Below are 22,214 nucleotides of genomic sequence, written 5' to 3'. Positions count from 1 at the left end.
TGGAGTGTCCACGCACACTCACCAATGCTGAATTTTTGCTTACCAGGGCTGAATTGTTACTTGCCAATGGTTAAGATGCAAGTGGTAATTTTGAACCTTGCAATGCCTATCAGATACAGCATTTATAGACATCCCTCAGTGGTTTCCTCCTTAAGGGATCGATATCCAGAATTGACCCTCTGGGTAAGGTTTATGAAGGTATCTCAGCAGGTTTCCAAAGAGCCAGTGAAGACTAGATGTGTTTAGTTGTGGGAGTATAAGTAAATATTTAGACATTATATATATTTACCTTAGTAGCACTGTACACAGTGATCATAGGATATGGACGTGTGCCGGCTTCAGACGAGAGATTAATAATGAGACCTATCTTCCTGCAACGGAGGAAGGAGCCACATGTTAATGCATAAATATCTATCTAAACATTTTACTCTTGGTAGGAAGATTAATACAACCTTTACATGGTTATAACAACATTTAAAATATTTAATAGATTTAAATCAGACATCTTGGGAGAGGTACCAGTCAGACCCAAACACTGCGTGGCATTATTTAACCCGGTTTGTGCCTGTGTACAGGAGTTGACTATGTGTGTGCACAGTGTGTTTGTGTGATATGTAGCCAGCTATAAGTGTGGATCCTTACTGCTTAATTGATGACTATTGAAACCTCCATCCTTAACGCTTGTTTAGTTAAACGTTTGTTTTGCTAGTTTTAGTTCTTGCACTCTAAGCCTTGTAAATTTATGATGTTCCCTATTTATGACTTTTACCTATCTGATCTCTGCCGTTCCTTCATATCCTTAAATCAAAATTCCTGTTCATCTGCTTTCTCATTGATTTTGTTTTTAACACCTCAATGCTTCCCCACCCACAATCTGTCTTATCTAACCCTAGATTTTTTTATAGCCTGGGACCCATACAGCATTAACCACTTAAGGACCAAACTTCTGGAATAAAAGGGAATCATGACATGTCACACATGTCATGTGTCCTTAAGGGGTTAAAACTGCTACACCCAGAACTCACAGCACCTAACCCTGCAGGAACTGCATTAAGCAGAGCCTGGGCCCCATACAGCATTGAAACAGCTACACCCAGAACTCACAGCACCTAACCCTAAGCAGAGGTAGCATTTCTGGATAATCAACCTCCCCATGGTACTCATTACATTTATAGATAGCTCAAATTACCTAGCTTTCCTGACAAACCAACCATGTCCACCAACCCCTCCACACCTAAAATAGCTCAATTCACACAATGAATACCTTTTCAACCCTTAACCCTCCTAACCTCACCTACGATTTTCACAGCTCAATTCTCCATATCTTAAAAACACAGCACCTATTCTCCTAATAATGTTCTCCCTTCTATTTTTCACTTTCTTTCTCACTTCCCTCATTATTAAAATCTTTCTATCCTTTTACTTACCTGTTCCTGCTGACACCATCTTCATTGCTCCCTCTCTACTTCCCTCATCTCTATATTGATCACATGCACTTTACTCATATTTATCCAGTCTTTCTCTACATTCCCCTCATATATGCCATAAATACAAGCTCTCATCCCAAACATTTAAATCTTCCTTTCCTGATAGCTGGTGATGCTTCTCCAAACCCTGGTCCCTCCTCTACTAAGCCACCTGGTGCTAACACCAGAAACCACAACAACCTCATATCCATTCCATGTAACTCTCACTATAATTCCTCTTTTAAAGCTGCCCTCTGGAATGCACGTTCTGTGCGCAGCACCTTTAAATCTACTACCATCCTGGTTACCCTACTTCCTCTCTTCTAATATTCCATCCCTAATTCTCAGTGACTTAAAAATTCCCATTAAACCACCTTTGACCTCAGCAGCTTCTAAACTACTTCCTCCCTTGGGCTAACACAGTGGGCTAATTCTCCCACCCATGTAGCTGGCAATACCCTCAACCTCATTTTCTCTTATGCATGTACAGTATCTAATATCGGCAACACTTAATTTCCTCTCTCTGATCATCACCTCTTATCGTTGCTCTCGAGTACCCCCTCACCAAACAACCTCAGCCTAACTCCCCTCAACTCAGGAGGAATCTTAATTCTATTGACCTCCAGCAGCTGTCAGCTGATATTGATTCGCAACTGCTATCCATCCCTCCCCTCTCCTGTCCCTCACTGTCCATCTCCACATAGAACACTATCCTCACCTCTGCCTTGAACGCTGCAGCCCCACTCCAAACATGCACCTCGAGGAGGACACGCCTCCAACCGTGGCATACTAAATCAACACGCTACCTGCAAAGTTGCTCCCATTGTGCTGAACACTCCTGGAGGAAGTCCCGCACCCAGGCAGACTTTCTCCATTATAGATTCATATTGTGTTCATACAGCGCAGCCCTTGCCCTCGCCAAGCAGTCACACTTTTCCTCTCTCATTAGTTCATGCTCCCGCAATCCCAGGTGTCTCTTTGACACCTTGAACTGTCTTCTTCGCCCTGCTGTGGCCACCCCCCAAACTAACCTTACAGCTGATAGCTTTGCATGCTACTTTACCGACAAGATTGAACAGCTAAGGAAAGAATTCTCCCCACCTTGCCATTCTTTTTCTCAGCCACACATAGATCATGCCTTTCCTACCCTTCAGACTTTCTCCCCAGCTACTGGACAAGAGGTGGCTGCGCTTCTTCTTTCCTCTCGCCCCACCACTTGCCCGCTCGATCCTCTCCCATCTCACCTTATCAGATCTCTCTCCCCTTATCTTGTGCCTGCCTTAACACACATCTTATACTGTTCTCTCTCTTCTGGCGTTGTCCCTGCTGACCTTAAACATGCCACTGTAGTACTTATCCTGAAAACAACCATCTCTTGACCTGTCCTCCCCCTCTAGCTATCGTCCCAAATCCCTGCTCCCTTTTTCCTCAAAGCTTCTGGAAAGACTTGTCTTTGCCCGTGTGCCTCACTTCCTCAATTCCAACTCTCTCCTTGACCCTCTTCAATCTGGCTTCTGGCTTCTGCCCTCTCCACTCTACTGAGACTGCTCTTATCAAAGTTACTAACAACCTAATCGCAGCTAAATCCAAAGGCCACTACTCCATACTAATTCTTGTTATCCTCTCAGCGGCCTTTGACACCGTTGATCATGCTCTCCTTATTAAAACTCTTCAATCACTTGGTCTCTGTGACTCTGTCCTCTAGTGGTTTTCCTATTATCTCTCCCAATGCTCATTCAGTGTCTCCTTTTCTAATGATACCTCCTCCCCTCATCCTGTCTCGGTTGGAGTCCCACAAGGATCTGTTCTTGGTCCCCTTCAAAAAAATTTTTATACTGCCTCTCTTGGCCAACTTACTACCTCTTTTGAATTTCACTACCACCTGTATGCTGATGACACCCAGATATATCTCCTCCCTGGACCTCTCCCCTGCCGTCCTGCAATGTGTCATTGCTTGCCTTTCTTCCATCTTTGACTGGATATCCTCCCACTTTCTGAAACTCAATCTCTCTAAAACTGAGCTCCTTGTCTTTCCTCCTACTAATACTGATCCTCCTCTTTCACTCTCCCTTCAAGTTAGTGGTATCAATATAAGTCCATCCTTGCAAGCTTGCTGTCTTACTTCATACGTCATACTTCACTCGGGCCTCACCTTTGAGCCTCACATCCAGTATGTTGCTAAATCCTGTAGATTCCATCTTAAAAACATAGCCCGCATCTGGCCCTTTCTTACACAAGATGCTACCAAGAAGCTTGTCCATGCTCTGGTAATTTCCTGCATGGATTATTGTAACCCTCTCCTGATTGGTCTTCCCGAAAGCTGTATTGCCCCTCTGCAGTCTTTAATGAATGGTGCCGCCAGATTGATTTTCCTCTCTAGTCGGTCCTCCCAAACCTCACCCCTCTGTCAGTCCTTACATTGGCTTCCTGTATCCTATAGGAGTCAATTTAAAGTGCTAACCCATACCTATAAAGCACTGAACAATTCTAGCCCCATCTTATATCTCTTCACAGATCCATAGGTATGCCCCTTCTCGGTCTCTCTGCTCTGCCTGTGACCTTCTCCTGTCCGTTGCTCAGACTCCTACGGCCAACTCACACTTGCAGGACTTCTCACGGGCGGCTTCCTTCCTATGGATTAACCTGCCTACCGACATCAGACTCTTCCCTAGTCTTCAATCATTTAAGAAGTGCCTTAAAACCCATCTCTTTAGGAAACCTTATGGCCTTCTTGTTTGTCTGTCAGCCTGGAGTTACTGTGTAATCATGTTCCACCCTCTAATAATTCAACACATACCTCTTCACCATGCGGGGAAGGACTATACGAGTCATCTGTACAAAACACATAATTATCAATCAATGTTGTGATCTGAATAAAAACTGTCACCCTATATGGGGAGGGACAGACTCATAGCTCCTTCTGTCTGTCTTTGTCACTGTGTCACCCTGCAGGGTGAGGGACAGACTCATAGCTCCTTTTGACTGTGTCACTGTGACACCCTGCAGTGGGAGGGACAGACTCATAACTCCTTCTGTCTGTGTCACTGTGTCACCCTGCCGGGGGAGGGACAGACGCATAGCTCCTTCTGTCTGTGTCACCATGTCACCCTGCAGGGGGAGGGAAAGACTCATAGCTCCTTCTGTCTGTGTCACTGTGTCACCCTGCAGGGGGAGGGACAGACTCATAGCTCCTTCTGTCTGTGTCACCCTGCAGGGGGAGGGACAGACTCATAGCTCCTTCAGTCTGTGTCACTGTGTCACCCTGCAGGGGGGGGACAGACTCATAGCTCCTTCTGTCTGTGTCACTGTGTCACCCTGCAGGGGGAGGGACAGACTCATAGCTCATTCTGTTGTGTCACTGTGTCACCCTGCAGTGGGAGGGACAGACTCATAGCTCCTTCTGTCTGTGTCACTGTATCACCCTACAGGTGGAGGGATAGACTCATAGCTCCTTCTGTCTGTGTCACTGTGTCACCCTGCAGGGTGACACAGTGACACACTGTGTCCTTCTGTCTGTGTCACTGTATCACCCTGCAGGGGTAGGGGCAGACGCATAGCTCCTTCTGTTGTGTCATTGTGTCACCCTGCAGGGGGAGGGACAGACTCATAGCTCCTTTTGACTATGTTACTGTGTCACCCTGCAGGGAGAGGGACAGACTCATAGCTCCTTTTGACTGTGTTACTGTGTCACCCTGCAGGGGGAGAGACAGACTCATAGCTCCTTCTGTCTGTGTCACCCTGCAGGGGGAGGGACAGACTCATAGCTCCTTCTGTCTGTGTCACTGTATAACCCTGACGGAGGAGGGACAGACTCATAGCTCCTTCTGTCTGTGTCACCGTGTCACCCTGCAGGGGGAGGGGCAGACTCATAGCTCCTTCTGTCTGTGTCACCGTGTCACCCTGCAGGGGGAGGGGCAGACTCATAGCTCCTTCTGTCTGTGTCAATGTGTCACCCTGCAGTGGGAGGGACAGACTCATTACTCCTTCTGTCTGTGTCACTGTGTCACCCTGCAGGGGGAGGGACAGACTCATAGCTCCTTCTGTCTGTGTCACTGTGTCACCCTGAAGGGGGAGGGTAAGGTTATTAGTTATGTATCTGCTCTTACCTGAATCACCGAGAGTGCATTGCAGTTAATGGTGTCTGTTATTGCCTAAATGAAGAGAGAAACACTGCATTTAGCAGCTTTGATGTCATTACAAAGTATCCCACCCCCTATGATACCATGCTGGTCTCACTCTCTCTTATTATTTAACCACTATTTCTTTTCGGCATCTCTCATCCTGCGGAATTACTTAATAGTAGCCTCTAAGACCATTCAGATTAGGAATAGACCTATTTAACAACTCTCACTACAATAAATCTAAAGGAAAGCATACATTTCCACCCCATTTCTCTTTCTTTGCCACGGTGCCCTCCTTGTATTCCACCACCTTGCTATCTAGCAGTCACATGCCTCTCTTGCTGTCTCCGTTTCTCTAATCCAGCTGTGAATTGGATTGTGAGTGAGCAGTAAGGTCCTCCCACGAGGAGCACATGAAGCTGACACCGGCCTATTGGCTGAAGGCCAGAAATGATCAGTTAAGCTAGTAAAGCACCAACCCTTCATAGCCCTAGCAAAGGATGACATTTAAACTTCCACCTTTGGTGCCGCGCAAACTGCCCAAGTCCCTAAACAGAATAATTGTTTATGCATTTTACTGGAAAGCACCATATTCTGTTAATTTAAAAATAGTTTCAGGCTTGTATTTGATGTCAATCTAATATTTGGACGACCTGGTATCTTTTATATAATATATATATACCGTATATACTCGTGTATAAGTCGATCTCATGTATAAGTCGAGTGCAGTTTTGTGACCAACAATTGTGAAATATGCTATGCCTCGTGGATAAGTCGAGGGTAAAACTTGGGGCTATGAAATTCTGTGATTGTTATAATTATATACACACACACTCATACAAACACACACTCTGCATTATATACACACACACTCATACAAACACACACTCTGCATTATATAAACACACTCTGTGTGTTTGTGTGAATGCAGAGTGCGTGTTTGTATGAGTGTGTGTGTATATAATGCAGAGTGTGCGTGTGTAGTGTGTGTGTAGTGTGTGGGGGAGGGCATTTTTATTATTTTTAATTTTTTTATTTAAATATTCTAATTTTTTATTTTAATATTCTAATTATTTTTTATTTTAATATTTTTTTATTACATTTATTTTATTATTATTTTTTTTATTATTTAATTTTTTTTTGTCCCCGGTGGTGTGTACTGTGCAGGAGGGGGGCTGGCAGGAAGTGTTTACTTATCTTTGCTGCAGCTCCTGTCAGCTCCCTTCTCCTGCGTTCCGGTCAGCTCCCCTGTAAGTCTCGCGGTCTGCGTGCAGCGCGGAGCGTTGCCACGGTAACCCGTGGCAACGCTCTGACGCCGCTGTTCTTGCGAGATTTACAGGGGAGCTGACCAGAACGCAGGAGAAGGGAGCTGCAGGAAAGGTAAGTAAACGCTTCCTGCCAGCCCCCAACAGGACCGCTGGGCTTGTAATGAGCCCGGCGGTCCTGGTCTGTATTATGGCAATGTAAGTTGCCATAATACAGACATTGACTCAAGTATAAGTCGAGTGGGGGTTTTTCAGCACAAAAAATGTGCCGAAAAACTAGACTTATACTCGAGTATATATGGTATATATATATAATAATAATAATCTAAAAGAAATTAGCTCTTTACTGCTCGCGTGAGAACTATTATGGAATAAGCCAATATAATATTCCACAGATTGAAATAAAGCAGAAGTTAACAAAACAACACACTCCCACAAAAACACTAAATATTGCTCACCTTGTTCACATCGGGCACATCAAGGAATCTGGCAGCTCCTTCTGAATAAACCATCCCAACATTATTCACTGTAACAGAGAAATGGCAGATAATTATTTTTATGTTACACATATACACACACACACACAAACACACACACACACAAACACCTTTAAAAAAGGTATACATTAATAAAATGACAGCTACAAATAAATGATGCGTTTAAAAGTCCAGAAGTGGTTCGAGCAGTAAAAGAGTTCATGAAACACAAAATAAATAAGCTGAGTTAAAGCAGCACAAAGTAGGGACCACTCTTTCTCAGTATTTTTCGAAGCCTGACACTTCTTAACACTGGGTGGAGCTTTCTTTGTCAAGAAGTGTCAAACCCCCAGTCATCATCTGTGAACACGGCGAGGAAATTAGCTCTTTCTATGGTGGATCCCGTGGTCATGCGGGATCCTCCATGGACCTCTCTGCTGTACTCTTGCGTATGTGCGAGAATACAGCAGTGAATTTGGCTCCTGGCAGCAGAAGAGCAGAAGACCCGCTGAAAGAGGATGGTGGCACCCATGAGGGACAGGTTCAAGTAAGTAGAATTCACCCTGCCTCCACCGGAACCACAGTGGCAATGTCACCAGTGGAGGTCTTTGTAAACCATGCAAAGTATCTAGACGGAGACAGCGCCGCTTTAAAGGGGAACCATTTCTCTGTTGATAACACCGATGAATGAAACACTGAAAATTCCCTAGAACCTGTGTTAACCTTTTTCATGTAATGTCTGGTTTTCATTTAAATGGATTTTAAAGATTTAGCAACTGACATTAATCTGGTTCACACTTGGCACAGTCAGGGCACACATTGTTTTTGTTTCTCTTCCTCTGTCAGGTAGGAAACAACTTATAACAATGATCAACAGGGAGCCAAGATGGAGGTAATACAGTATGCTCTGTTTAGTGTAAGCACATTTCCACTTACCTTTTGTACATACTTATATGGAGAGTACTATTGTTTTCTCTCTTTTTTATTTTATATGGTCCCTCTCACTATTACCTTGTTGTGAGCTGTTGCCAGAGGGATATCCTACAAGTGGGGATTAATACCACTATAATCAATTTTACATAGAGCAGGTTATAGCTCCAGCAAATGTGAGTTGAAAATCTGACTTTTGTGCTGTGTGTGACACTTTTCAGAGACATATTGCACTATTTATTTTTTCTGTTCTCTTCTATACACCGTAACAAAGAGGAGGTCTACCTAAGAATAATATAAAGGAACCGGTTACCAGAATGGCCACCACCTCTTGTTTGTGGTGCAGACTGTATATTGGCACTTGGCACCCCATTATTCTAGGTTATGTTGTAGTTTTATCCATTTTTTGTTTGTGTTTTTATATTATTGTATTTTTTATTATCTGGAGATATCATTGGTCGGCCCACGCTATATTTTTTGCTCTGTTTCATCCTCTGATTGTTTTAAAGGGTTTTTAGAGGGTTCCCTGTTTAGGTAGTGCTGCATTGCCATTGTATATCAATTTTTAAGCTCTTTCAGCATTTAATTTATGCAAGGATATGGATTTTGCCTCTTTTCATTTTATTGCTCCATGAAATGTTTTCTTTTCTTTTTAAAACAGAGCTCCCGTTATTTTATTCACATTTGTGCATTTTCTAGCAGGTGATAGAAACATGTGACGGCAGATAAGAACCATTGAGCCCATCTAGTCTGCCCAATTTTCTAAATACTTTCATTAGTCTCTGGCCTTACCTTATAGATAGGATAGCCTTATGCCTATCCCACGCATGCTTAAACTCCTTTACTGTGTTAACCTCTACCACTACAGCTGGAAGGCTATTCCATGCATCCACTACCCTCTCAGCAAAGTAATACCGGATATTATTTTTAAACCTTTGCCCCTCTAATTTAAGACTATGTCCTCTTGTTGTGGTAGTTATTCTTCTTTTAAATATAGTCTCCTCCTTTACTGTGTTGATTCCCTTTATGTATTTAAATGTTTCTATCATATTCCCTCTGTCTCTTCTTTACTCCAACCTATACATGTTAAGATCCTTTAACCTTTCCTGGTAAGTTTTATCCTGTAATCCATGAACCAGTTTAGTAGCCCTTCTCTGAACTCACTCTAAAGTATCAATATCCTTCTGAAGATACGGTCTCCAGTACTGCGTACAATACTCCAAGTGAGGTCTCACCAGTGTTCTGTACAATGGCATGAGCACTTCTCTCTTTCTACTGCTAATACCTCTCCCTATACAACCAAGCATTCTGCTAGCATTTCCTGCTGCTCTATTACATTGTCTGCCTACCTTTAAGTCACCTAGAAAGATAGATGTAGATAAACATAGATGTAGACAGTAATCATGATTTGAGTTCTATTGTTATATAGCACGCTGTCTCCCTCTCTTGCTCTTCCTCTCATTAAAATTTTCAATCTCTTCCCTTTCCTCCGGCACATTTCCTTCACCCCTCATGCAACCATAATGCTGATTCTGAAAAAGCCCTACCTTGACCCTAGATCCTTGAGAGAGTTGTGCATGAGAGATTGACATACTTCCTCAAATCCAACTCTCTGCTTGACCCACTTCAGTCTGGATTCCGGGCTCGTCACTCTGTTGAAAAAGCTGTGACTAAAGTATCCAACGATTTAATCGCTGCTAAATCTCGTGGCCATTACTCTATCCTAATTCTGCTGCCTTTGACACGGTTGATCAACAATAGCTTCTTCTAATTATCCGTAATCTCGGTCTACAGGATACTGCTCTCTCCTGCTGCTCCTCCTACCTCTCTCAATGCTTTTCCAGTGTTTCTTTCTCTGGCTCTGCCTCTTCTCCCCAATCCCTCTCTGTTGGCATTCCCCAAGGTTCTGTCCCTGGTCCCTGTGGTGGACCGCCTGGCACCCCGACTGGGTGCCTCCACCAATCAATGCTTCCTAGTGCTTACCAAGTACTTCGAAGCACTCCACCAGACACCATAACAACCGTAAACCCCACAAACCACCGCAGCCTGGTTGGGGTCTTGCTGTCCTCCACCCACCCTGGATCCAGCTTCCATTGGGTAGACCTCTCCTAGTCCAGAGAGCTGGCTGCTCTTACAAGAACAAGTGTTGTAATCCAAGGGAGTATAGTGATTATAGCAGTCCCCAGAGTGAATATAGCTGTCCAATCCCCCAAACATGAGCCGAGACTTCATGAAGGGGTAAAGCATTCTGTTTAATGGGAGCCACACACAATCTTTTATGTCAGTCCCCATGCAAGGGGTTTCCTCAAACATATTTCAGGGGCATTCCCCACTAGACCTGAGAGTAGACTACAGCAAAAACATACACATGATTACATTGGCTCTCAGGTCGAGGACCCTCCCACATAAAACAAGATAATCCCTCATCTGTGCCTGGTAGATAATTGAGTCAGGAACTGTACTAAACTCAATTATCTCCAGGCACAGAAAACACACATTTTACAACCTCCCGAAAGCACCACCAAAACACATGAAAACCCCACAACAGTCACATCCCCTGATAGCCCCAATCTGGTGGACCAACATATCCAAAAATCACCCAGATCGGTTCAGGAGTTTGGGATTTCCATGGAAGTCATAATTTGACTGACCGCACACGAGGTTCCTGCCCAAAAGAGTTCTATGAAATCAGGCTGTGCGGCCGGTCTCTTTCGGGGGTACAAAATACAACAATATACCGAACAGAACTGTTCATACGTGTACTTGCCTTGTTAATAAGGTTGATAAGCAGCACACGTCTCCCACGGGTGGTCCAAGAGAGTTTAGGAGTTGGTTCAGTATTATTATTATTATGTATTATTATCTTATTATTTATATAGCACCATCAGATTCTGTAGCACTGAACAATGGGCTGTATACGAACAGAATACTCCTGATCCATTCGGTAAGTCCTATATAACGAATCAGATAAAGAAAAAGGCACGAACAAAGCCTTTCCACAGTCCTGAACCAAAGTCTAACACCTGGGCCATAGTCCTGAGGTAAGAGACTGGCCAGCAGGCCTCTCCCAGCACCCTTGATGAGGTTCAGTTCGTCCCGGTCCCCTACTGTTCTCTATCTATACTGCCTCCCTTGGTACACTCATCAGCTGCTTTGGTTTCCATTATCATTTATATGCAGATGATACACAAGTCTACCTCTCCTCTCCTTGTCTCTCTCCACCCATCTAGACTTGTGACTAACTGCCTCTCTGCGATTTCCAACTGAATGGCTGCTCACTTCCTTAAACTCGACCTGTCCAAAACAGAATTTATGGTCTTTCCTCCCTCAAGTGTTGCTACTCCCGTGTCTGTCTCCCTCCAAGTCAACGGCACCACCATACCTCTACTTTGCAAACTCGCTGCCTAGGTGTTCTCTTTGACTCAGACCTCCCCTTCACCCTCATGTCCAGTCGATCGCCAAATCTTGCCGCTTCCATCTCAAACATAGCTTGCATCCACCCCTATTAAACACCAGACGCAGCTAAGGTGCTGGTCCATGCCATTGTTCTTTCTCACCTTGCCTACTGCAATCCCCTTCTCAGTGGTCTTACGTGCTCCCAGATTGCACCACTGCAATCTATAATGAATGCGGTGGCGAGGCTCATTTTCCTGTCCGCCTGAACCTCCCACACTTTCCCCCTCTGTAAGTCCCTACATTGGCTTCCCAGATATAGGGCTCAATTTAAGATTCTGGTGCTTGCCTACAAGTCCCTACATAATACTGCTCCAACCTACCTATCCTTCCTAATACACAAGTGTGACGAATTGGACCTCGTCATGGGTCATTGGAGGGGCATTCTTGTCAGTCTCTTATCCAGTGACTATGGTCCCTGTAACAGATGCCCTGTGCCTGGAGCAATTTTAATTTCATTTCTAGACATTATTTGTATTCATTCTGCCTGTGGGGACTGGTAACAGGAACAATTCGAACCTTTGAAGTGGCAATTCAAACGCCTGAACTCCCAAAGCCATTCGAAGTGCCATTTGACCACGTGGCGGCAGCCATCTTAAGCCGCAAGTACAATGAGCGGTGTTTGGTCGTCGAGTTCATGGAACTCAAATAGGACACTCAACGGTACAAACACCGCTAAAACTTTACCTTCCATGGATGTTTGACTATTCGAACGGCGTTCGGTAAAAATAAACTTTTGGATATGTTAGACACCCAGATCAGGGCTATCTAGGGATGTAACAATTGTGGGGATATCATGTGTTTTTGGGGTGCCTTTGGGGCTTTGTAAAATATGTGGGTTTTTTTCTGCCCTGAGAAAATTTAATTGATACAGTATCAGACTCAGTTATCTCCCAGGCAGAGGGGAGGGATTGTATGTTTGTTATGAGAGTGTCGTACATTTAATCACTGTTCTTCTTGGTTTGTAAGTTTGTGTCTCTGTCCCCAACAAGGTCCATGTGGGCGTACCCCTTGCATGGGGATTGTCATAAAAGGCCAGTGTGGCACCATTAAAATGCATTCCTGCTTAACCCTCAACACGTAGCCTCGTCTTGTGATTGTAGGGAACCACTATACAGCTATACCACTAGCTCTTATAAGAGCTTCACAACTATACTCTCTTGGAGGAGAGGCCTTCCCACTGAGTCCCTGGATCCAGGGTGGGAAGGGACGGCGAGACCCCAACCAAGCTGCGGCGGTTTGTGGGGTCTACGGTGCTTATGGTGTCTGGTGCAGTGCTTATGGTACTCAGCGTCAGCTAGGAAGCATCGCTTGGTGGAGGTACCCAGTCGGGGTGCCAGGTGGTCCGTCACAACAAGTATGTCCCGTCGAGGCCCCTGCGCTCTGCCGAAGACCTACGTCTATCCTCTGCCTGTACTCCCACATCTGATGCTCGCCTCCAAGACTTCTCCAGGGCTGCACCTTTTCTGTGGATCTCCCTTCCCTTCTCCGTTAGACTTTCACCCAGTCTCCATTCCTTCAAAAAATCTTCTTCAGAAAAGCATATCATATAAACTGTTAGTGGATTCTCATCCCTCTCCCCCCACCCCCATGACTCCTCCTGCATCTGTCAAAAAGAACCTACTAAGTTCTCAGTGAATACTTTTCTTGCACCCTATTTCATTACCCTATTTCATTACCCCTTTGTGTCACTATACCCCACTCCCTCTAGCATGTAAGCTCATTGAGCAGGGCCCTCAACCACCCAGTTCCTGTGCGTCCATTTGTCTGGTTACAATTACGTGTCTGTTAGTCCACCCATTGTACAGCGCTATGGAATTTGCTGGCGCTATATAAATAATAAAATAATACGATTGGTTGAAAATAAGTCACTAATTAGAATTCATTCATGTTTCAAAAATAGTAGCTTTCTTTAGTTTCTCTACCACTCGGGAAAAACATTGTGGGGTTGATTTCTTCTGCTTAACAAAACATTTACTTTTTTTTATATTTAAACAAATTAACCAATAGATATTGTTATGATCTTTTGAGTAATGGTCATACGGACCAGGCCCACATTAAATTCCATTCCTTCATGACAATCAATCAGGAGTCACAATGCACGTGTTTTGTTAGAAACCTGAAGGACACGGTTATAGAAACATTCCGTCTTTCTAATACCTAGTATTCCGATGTCTAAGTCTTTCAGACCATCCTCGATTGATTGGTAGAGCTCGGGACCTCTTGTGAAGTCCGCTTGGATGATCTTTGTTCTGCGTCCACTCTCTTGCTCTATAGAGAATAAAAAAATAGAAATAAAATAAAGGTGATATATGGAGGTCATTGGATCATCACAAATAAGATATACATTTTAAGAAAAATCTGTTTTCTGCTGAGGTCTTTGTTCGGTGACAGCTGCCAATAAACCAGGCCCTACTTTGTATATTGACCACAGGCATCGTTCGACATGGAGCTTTGCCCAGGAATGCATGCTGTGGACCCAGTGCCTTCATGGTTGAATGAAGCATCAGAGAAATCTCTCGTCCAGAGGATACACGGGAGATTAACCAGAACCCCAATATCTTGCCGTCTGTAGAATGCACAGGGAACTCAGCAGCTCACGCTGGAGGGGGCAATTAAACCAAAACCCCAATATACTTTACACTAAAGGGATACGAAAATTATAGCGTAACTGCTGTCTGTAGAATGCACAGGGAGCTCAGCAGCTCACGCGGGAGGGAACTGAGCCGCTCACACAGGAGGGAACAATTAACAAAATATCAAAAAAAAAAAATTTCCTTTTCCTGATAGTATTCTTTTTAGATCAAAGTGTCTAGAAATATGATGATCACCTGTCTATCTAAAAGACTGCGGTCTGGGAGACCGTCTCATCCAGTGTATAAAAAAAAATAACAACTGATATAAGTGGATAAGTGGACACTCACCTATCCCTTCAGCTACCTTCTTCAGCTTCTCCAATGTCCGACTGATGAGGACAACATCAAATCCCTTCCTGGCCAACTAGAGGTAAAGGAATACAGGTAAGTAATGTATACACGCTGACAAGGAGATACATGTAAACATACATACATACATACAAACAGACAAACGGGCTTGATTAGCACCCAGAACAGATTTAAACAATTGACTGATTAGTGAATTTATTTTTATTTTCCTCAAAAAGCAAACAAGACACAATGGCCAATAATGAATTACCTCCTGAGCGTAGGCCTTTCCGATACCATCTGTTGCACCAGTTATCACTGTATGGGAAAATAAGTAATATATTTTAAAATAGAAATCATATTATCATCATTGCCACTAGGCACATTACAGAGTATGCATTTATATATAAATAAAGCAATGGCTTCCTCGTATGTATCAGGAGACAGGCTGCACGTAAGTAGTGATAGGCTGCAGGTAAGTATGTGGTGAAATGCTGCAGGTAAGTATATGGTGATAGGTTGCAGGTAATTAAGTGGTCATAGGCTGGAGGTAAGTATGTGGTGACAGGCTGCAGGTAAGTATGTGGTGAAATGCTGCAGGTAAGTATATGGTGATAGGTAGCAGGTATTTAAGTGGTGATAGGCTGGAGGTAAGTATGTGGTGACAGGCTGCAGGTAAGTATGTGGTGAAATGCTGCAGGTAAGTATATGGTGATAGGTTGCAGGTAATTAAGTGGTGATAGGCTGGAGGTAAGTATGTGCTGCCAGGCTGCAGGTAAGTATGTGGTGATAGGCTGCAGGTAAGTATATGCTGACAGGCTGCAGGTAAGTATGTGCTGACAGGCTGCAGGTAAGTATGTGGTGATAGGCTGCAGGTAAGTATGTGGTGATAGGCTGCAGGTAAGTATGTGGTGAAATGCTGCAGGTAAGTATATGGTGATAGGTTGCAGGTAATTAAGTGGTGATAGGCTGGAGGTAAGTATGTGGTGACAGGCTGCAGGTAAGTATGTGGTGAAATGCTGCAGGTAAGTATATGGTGATAGGTTGCGGGTAATTAAGTGGTGATAGGCTGGAGGTAAGTATGTGCTGACAGGCTGCAGGTAAGTATGTGGTGATAGGCTGCAGGTAAGTATATGCTGACAGGCTGCAGGTAAGTATGTGCTGACAGGCTGCAGGTAAGTATGTGGTGACAGGCTGCAGGTAAGTATGTGGTGATAGGCTGCAGGTAAGTATGTGCTGATAGGCTGCAGGTAAGTATATGCTGACAGGCTGCAGGTAAGTATGTGGTGACAGGCTGCAGGTAAGTATGTGCTGATAGGCTGCAGGTAAGTATATGGTGATAGGCTGCAGGTAAGTATGTGGTGATAGGCTGCAGGTAAGTATGTGGTGATAGGCTGCAGGTAAGTATGTGGTGATAGGCTGCAGGTAAGTATGTGGTGATAGGCTGCAGGTAAGTATATGCTGACAGGCTGCAGGTAAGTATGTGGTGATAGGCTGCAGGTAAGTATATGCTGACAGGCTGCAGGTAAGTATGTGCTGACAGGCTGCAGGTAAGTATGTGGTGACAGGCTGCAGGTAAGTATGTGGTGATAGGCTGCAGGTAAGTATGTGCTGATAGGCTGCAGGTAAGTATATGCTGACAGGCTGCAGGTAAGTATGTGGTGACAGGCTGCAGGTAAGTATGTGCTGATAGGCTGCAGGTAAGTATATGGTGATAGGCTGCAGGTAAGTATGTGGTGATAGGCTGCAGGTAAGTATGTGGTGATAGGCTGCAGGTAAGTATGTGGTGATAGGCTGCAGGTAAGTATGTGCTGATAGACTGCAGGTAAGTATGTGGTGATAGGCTGCAGGTAAGTATGTGCTGATAGGCTGCAGGTAAGTATATGGTGATAGGCTGCAGGTAAGTATGTGGTGACAGGCTGCAGGTAAGTATGTGGTGATAGGCTGCAGGTAAGTATGTGGTGATAGGCTGCAGGTAAGTATGTGGTGATAGGCTGCAGGTAAGTATGTGGTGATAGGCTGCAGGTAAGTATGTGCTGATAGACTGCAGGTAAGTATGTGGTGATAGGCTGCAGGTAAGTATGTGGTGATAGGTTGCAGTTATAGATAAGTTACAGGTGTATCTAAAGATACAAAAAAAAAATCTAATTTTCTTGACTGATTTCTGGTTATGTTTCTCATGATTTTTCCTCTATGTATGTCCTTCGTCTGGTTCGAAACCTGTTTGTGAGCATTTTGTTCTGTTGATAAAACATTCTGTTCTGTCTCCATCCCACGGTCATTAGACTGTTTTTAAAGGTGAAGAATTTCTCATACATTGTGCCCTTATCATTTGATTTCTTTGAAGTGTTTGGCAATGAACTAGGTTCTCGTTACCTGTCTTTCTCCGTTTGTTTTCATGTTTTGACTACCTGTGTTCTGCTCCCATCGAATTTCTAGAATTCTTAGTGTTTGGCTTTGATATAAATTTATGGTTTACTGGTATTTACATCCCGCCTCTTCTAGTTCAGACATTATATAAGGTTCCCGCGGGCCGACAGTGGGCTTGTATTTGTCCCTGATTTACGTTTGTGCTTGCTCTCCACGTTCCTTTGTTGGGGTCATTTTCCTTCTGTAGGAACTCTTGGGGGTTTGATTGATGTGCAGTAGGATAGGTGCTGCTGAATGATGGTTGGTATGGTGGGCACAGGGTGGTTGTGGATATAATGGGTGCTGGGTGGTCATGGGTTAGGTGCATGTATTGGCATTTTTTACTTTTCAGTTGATGCCTTGGGGAATTTTTTTACTTATATCCTTTTACTTTACAGTGTTTGTCAAGTGCACATCACCTCTAACCTCTAACAATGGTTAGTCCATAAAGGATTATGGAAATTTACTAATGTGACGTCACTGCGCCAGGGGTGACAGACTTCTGCAGCAGAAATTTGTACAAATTGTTGCTCTTACAAATCCCTCTGGGCAGGAAGACAATTTGCACCATAACCTTTGCAATGATATTTAGGGTGGTCCTCTGAGTTATTGTCCATTCTCACAGAGTGTTTCACCAAATTCAGATAATTGTTTTGTGAATTAATTCTGAAAGGAAAACAGAGGCAAAATAGCTGAACAAAAAAATGAAGAATGCCCCTCTGGATGGGGGGGGGGGAGGGGGGTAGAGTGTGTCTTGAGGATATCTTAACAGGGGGTAAGCCTTGACTAAACCAAAAAGGAAAAAAGGTGTGAACTCAAGACTAAGTCTGAGGTCCACGTGCTAGAATCCTCAAAGTTATATGAATAAAAACATATTTATTAGATAACCTAAAAATATACAAAAACAAATAAACACTCCACATCTAAATAAATGGGGAGAGCGATGGAATGCCGCTAATCGGGGAATAGGCAGGTCTATGGAGAGGACTGCATAAGGGGATGATTAGTAAATGAGTAAATAGGTGTCACCACATATAATTAAATAAATTGATGAGTACTATCCAAATATTCCACTTTAAAAAATAAGTGCTAGTAGAATAAGGAGTGAAGCCATTAGTACTTGCTGTGGATGATATATATCAGTGGTAGTCAACCTTTTTCTAACTACCGCCCACTAATGCATCTTTTTGGTTGAAAAATTTTCCTTACCGCCCACCAGTTTTCGCGCAAGTGCGGAATGTTTTTCGAAAGGAGCGTGTACGTTCATTTATCTTTTTATTTCCAATTAATGCATGTTTATAATGTTTTTAACTTTATAAAGTTTAATGAGAAAACAATAAAGTAAATTGAAATTACCTTTACTAGTGATTAATGAGATCCTTGAGGTTGATGCTGCAAGACTAAATATTTGATATCTGGTTCGATTTTCGTAAGGAACAAACAAAGGTCTCCTCTTTCGGTGATATTCAGACGACTTCTCTGTTTCCGCATAATAGGATTTCTCATCTGTGCGTCATCTCCCCTCTTATCCCTCCTCAATTCCCCTCCCCACCTTTTTTCCCCCCTTTTTTAACCTTCCTTATAGCAATGCCCAGAAGGAAGGCTGAGCTAGGTATCCCAGTATAACAGATTGGCACACAGGGCCACCATCAGGGCATGACAACCGTGACAATTGTCACGGGCCTGGGGGCCCCACGTGTATCAGCGGAACTGCCGCCGGTGCATCTGCACCGGGGCCCACACGCTTATGGGGCCCATCAGGTGGCCCAAGCATTTAGGGCCACCAAATGGGCCCTATTATCTTCAGGGGCCCGGTCAGCGCGACCGGGCCCCTTTAAAAAAATAAATAAAATGCAGCCGGAAGCAAGTGCTGCTGGGAGGAAGTGACGTCCGGTCACTTCCTCCCAGTTTACTCCGCGCGGGAAGGAGGAGAGAAAGGCCGCGAGGAGAGGCAGCCGACTCGCATCATCCCCAGCCTCCCTCCTGCGACGGTAAGGGGAGAGGAGGGTGGCTGAAAATGAGGTGTATGTGTGTATGCCAGTGTGTGTGTATGCCAGTGTGTGTGTATGCCAGTGTGTGTGTATGCCAGTGTGTGTGTATGCCAGTGTGTGTATGTGTATGCCAGTGTATGTGTATGCCAGTGTATGTGTGTGTGTATGCCAGTGTATGTGTGTGTATGTATGCCAGTGTATGTGTATATGCCAGTGTATGTGTATGTCAGTGTATGTGTATGTCAGTGTATGCGTATGCACTGTGTGTATGCCAGTGTGTATGCATGTGTGTATGTCTGTTTCAGTATTTGTATCTGTTAGTGTGTGTGTGTGTGTATTCCTGTGGACAGGATTTGGAGGCGGGCTTGAAGGGGGGCCCAGACCTTGAGCTGTGTTAGGGGCCCCAAAATTTCTGATGGCGGCCCTGCTGGCATACATACATACATACATACATACATACATACATACATACAGGCACACATACATACAGACAGGCGCACACACACATACAGACAGACACAAGACACACATACATACACACATATATACAGACAGACACACGACACATACACAAGACATACATACAAAAACAAGACACACACACAGACACACACACAAGACATACATACAAAAACAAGACACATATATACAGACACACACAAGACACATACAAAGACACATACACACACAAGACATACATACAAAAACAAGACATACATACAAAAACAAGACACACACACAAGACATACATACAAAAACAAGACACACACACAAGACATACAAAAACAAGACACATATATACAGACACACACAAGACACATACAAAGACACATACACACACAAGACATACATACAAAAACAAGACACACATACAGACACACACACACAAGACATACATACAAAGACACATACACAAACAAACACACATTATATTTAAGTCACCCTCCTGTTTCCTACCTTTAAGGTGCAGGAGGGTGACTTTCCCTGGGGTCCAGTGGTGGCTCAGGTGGATGGGAGTCAGAGTTCCCACTCTGACTCCCTCCTCTTCCTTCCTCCCGCGCGGGCTCTCAGTATGCTGGGAGGAGTGACCGGGGAATCACTTCCTCCCAGCAGAGATGATGTCATCACAGGGGGCCGGTCGCGCTGTTAAAGCGCCCAGCGCTGACCGGGCCCCCTCACAATCCACATCCATCGGGTGGCCCTGACAGCATGGGCCACCCGATGGACCCCTCTATATGCGGCCCCGGCGGATTGCCGCCCGGGCCGGGGCCGCAAGTGGTGATGGCGGTACCCGATCGCAGGGGTACCGCCGGCTCACACCCGCCCGCCCGCTCACCCAATCCATAAAAAAATGTGAAAATCCCTACCGCCCACCTGGAATCCCGAAACGCCCACTAGTGGGCGGTAGGGACCAGGTTGACGACCCATGATATATATAGTCTATGTAACAATGTGTCCCTAGTAGCTTCTAGTGGATACATATAACCGCTACTAAAATGTAGCAACACACTAGTAGAGTATAATCCAAATGGTGCAAATCTATCTAATGATACAGATAGAGAGCAGTTTCTTCCAGAAAAACAGAACCACTCTCAACAAAGGCTATAATCTGCCTAACTGAGTATGGTCTGCACTGGTTAAAGCTTCCTTCGCAAGATTGCCGGCCAGATCATACTATGTACTAGTGCAATAAGTACCCCTACATAGAAGTATACTGGCTATCATTGCCAAAATAAACCCCCTTAAATATGACGAAGTCCTTCGTATGCTCGGTCTAGCGCCATCAGCCTCAACCCAAAAAGTGAAACGCACAATGTGCCGTGAGATTAAAACAAATAAATCATTAAAGCCTAACGCATTTCTGCGCTGCTAAAGTGCCGTTCTCAAAGGCAGAAAACTATTGTACTGACCTGTACGGTCATTTGTAGGGTTTGACATAGACTTACTATACTCAGAATAATCCAGTGTGTATAGGTGAAAAGCACAATATAGAGAGATGGATCAAAATCAAACTATGTCTTTCAATGGAGAGAACATAAGAACATAAAAATCCCCTTGGTAATAATTGTAGGATTATTTTATAAGTCTCCAGCTCAACCATAGCCACAACTTTCTAGCTTTGCCTCAGTTGCGCCATTTGGATTTAACTTTGCAAAAAAAATAATTGGATTTTAGCGAATAACCCTGACATTGTTCTCTAATGTCCTGTTCTGACTTTTTAGCATGTTCCTGGTTTCACATAGAGAGGTGTCTGTTTTAGTTTCAAAACTCTCCAGCAATGTAAATAAGGAACAGCGTGATTAGTGATTAAGGGACACCCCAAACAAACAAATATAGTTTTCAATTTCACAAGGCTATTTCAAATCACCTGTCTTAGCAAACAGATATGGGGCTTCAGTTACACCATTTGGCCATACCATAATTGTATTTGTTTATGTGTGTGCTGTTCCCTTATTCTGTATTTTGTAAATATGTTGCATGTTCTGGGTGTGATTTGGAATCCAAACCAGGTTCCAATTGGGTTGAGCACCTCACCCATTATTATTATAATTATTATTATGATATTTATAGAGCGCCGTCAAATTCTGCAGCGCTTTACAATGGGTGGACGAACAGACATGTAGTTGTAACCAGGAACAGAGGGGTTGAGGGCCCTGCTCAATGAGCTTACATGCTAGAGGGAGTGGGGTAAAATGACACAAAAGGTAAGGATAGTATTAGACTAGTGACAGTTGCCCCTATTGGAGAGGACCACAGAAAAGCATACATTGAGGGGAGTCTCTGAAGTCAGTTTAAGCAGCCAGTATTGCAGTTAGCATATTAAGCTCCCATGTTAAACTTGTGTAGGAAATTTGTAGTATAGCACCGATATTGGGGTACTGTGATGCAGTGGTGGGCTTAACACAATATGGACATATGGTCAATGATGTACTAACAGGGGGCTGGTCCGCCCTGGGTGACACTTGTTAAGGGGGTACAATCCAGGCCGCAGCCGAGCTGCACAACTGACATTTTTTCCGTTTTTAAATAGACTAAATTTTCCTCCACCTTTTTCGTTTTTCAGTTCTGTAAATCTTTGAGTTTAGACACCACTGGATGTTTCCCCTGAGTTAATTGATCTGGTTAGACTAGTGATGATTTGATGAAATTCTAGATAGGGTTTCCCCCTAGATGGTATT

General features: G+C 44.0%; 1 protein-coding gene across 1 annotated transcript in view; it reads right to left on the bottom strand.

The window, feature by feature from the left end:
• The window catches only part of LOC134603611 (very-long-chain 3-oxoacyl-CoA reductase-B-like), an 80,840-nt gene that overhangs the window by 8,957 nt on the left and 49,669 nt on the right, over window positions 1-22,214 (bottom strand). The window contains exons 2-8 of the mRNA XM_063449746.1: window positions 14,907-14,953; window positions 14,636-14,711; window positions 13,872-13,982; window positions 7,311-7,378; window positions 5,573-5,617; window positions 4,264-4,298; window positions 290-371 (exon numbers count right to left, since the gene is read on the bottom strand). Of these exons, the coding sequence (XP_063305816.1) occupies window positions 290-371; window positions 4,264-4,298; window positions 5,573-5,617; window positions 7,311-7,378; window positions 13,872-13,982; window positions 14,636-14,711; window positions 14,907-14,953 (464 nt within the window). The remainder of the gene's footprint in view (window positions 1-289; window positions 372-4,263; window positions 4,299-5,572; window positions 5,618-7,310; window positions 7,379-13,871; window positions 13,983-14,635; window positions 14,712-14,906; window positions 14,954-22,214) is intronic.

Source organism: Pelobates fuscus, chromosome 3, assembly GCF_036172605.1.
Source record: "Pelobates fuscus isolate aPelFus1 chromosome 3, aPelFus1.pri, whole genome shotgun sequence".
NCBI classification, from domain to species: domain Eukaryota; kingdom Metazoa; phylum Chordata; class Amphibia; order Anura; family Pelobatidae; genus Pelobates; species Pelobates fuscus.
The sequence above is the reverse complement of the archived record's forward strand: the minus strand, read 5'-3'. Positions and strand labels throughout refer to the sequence as shown.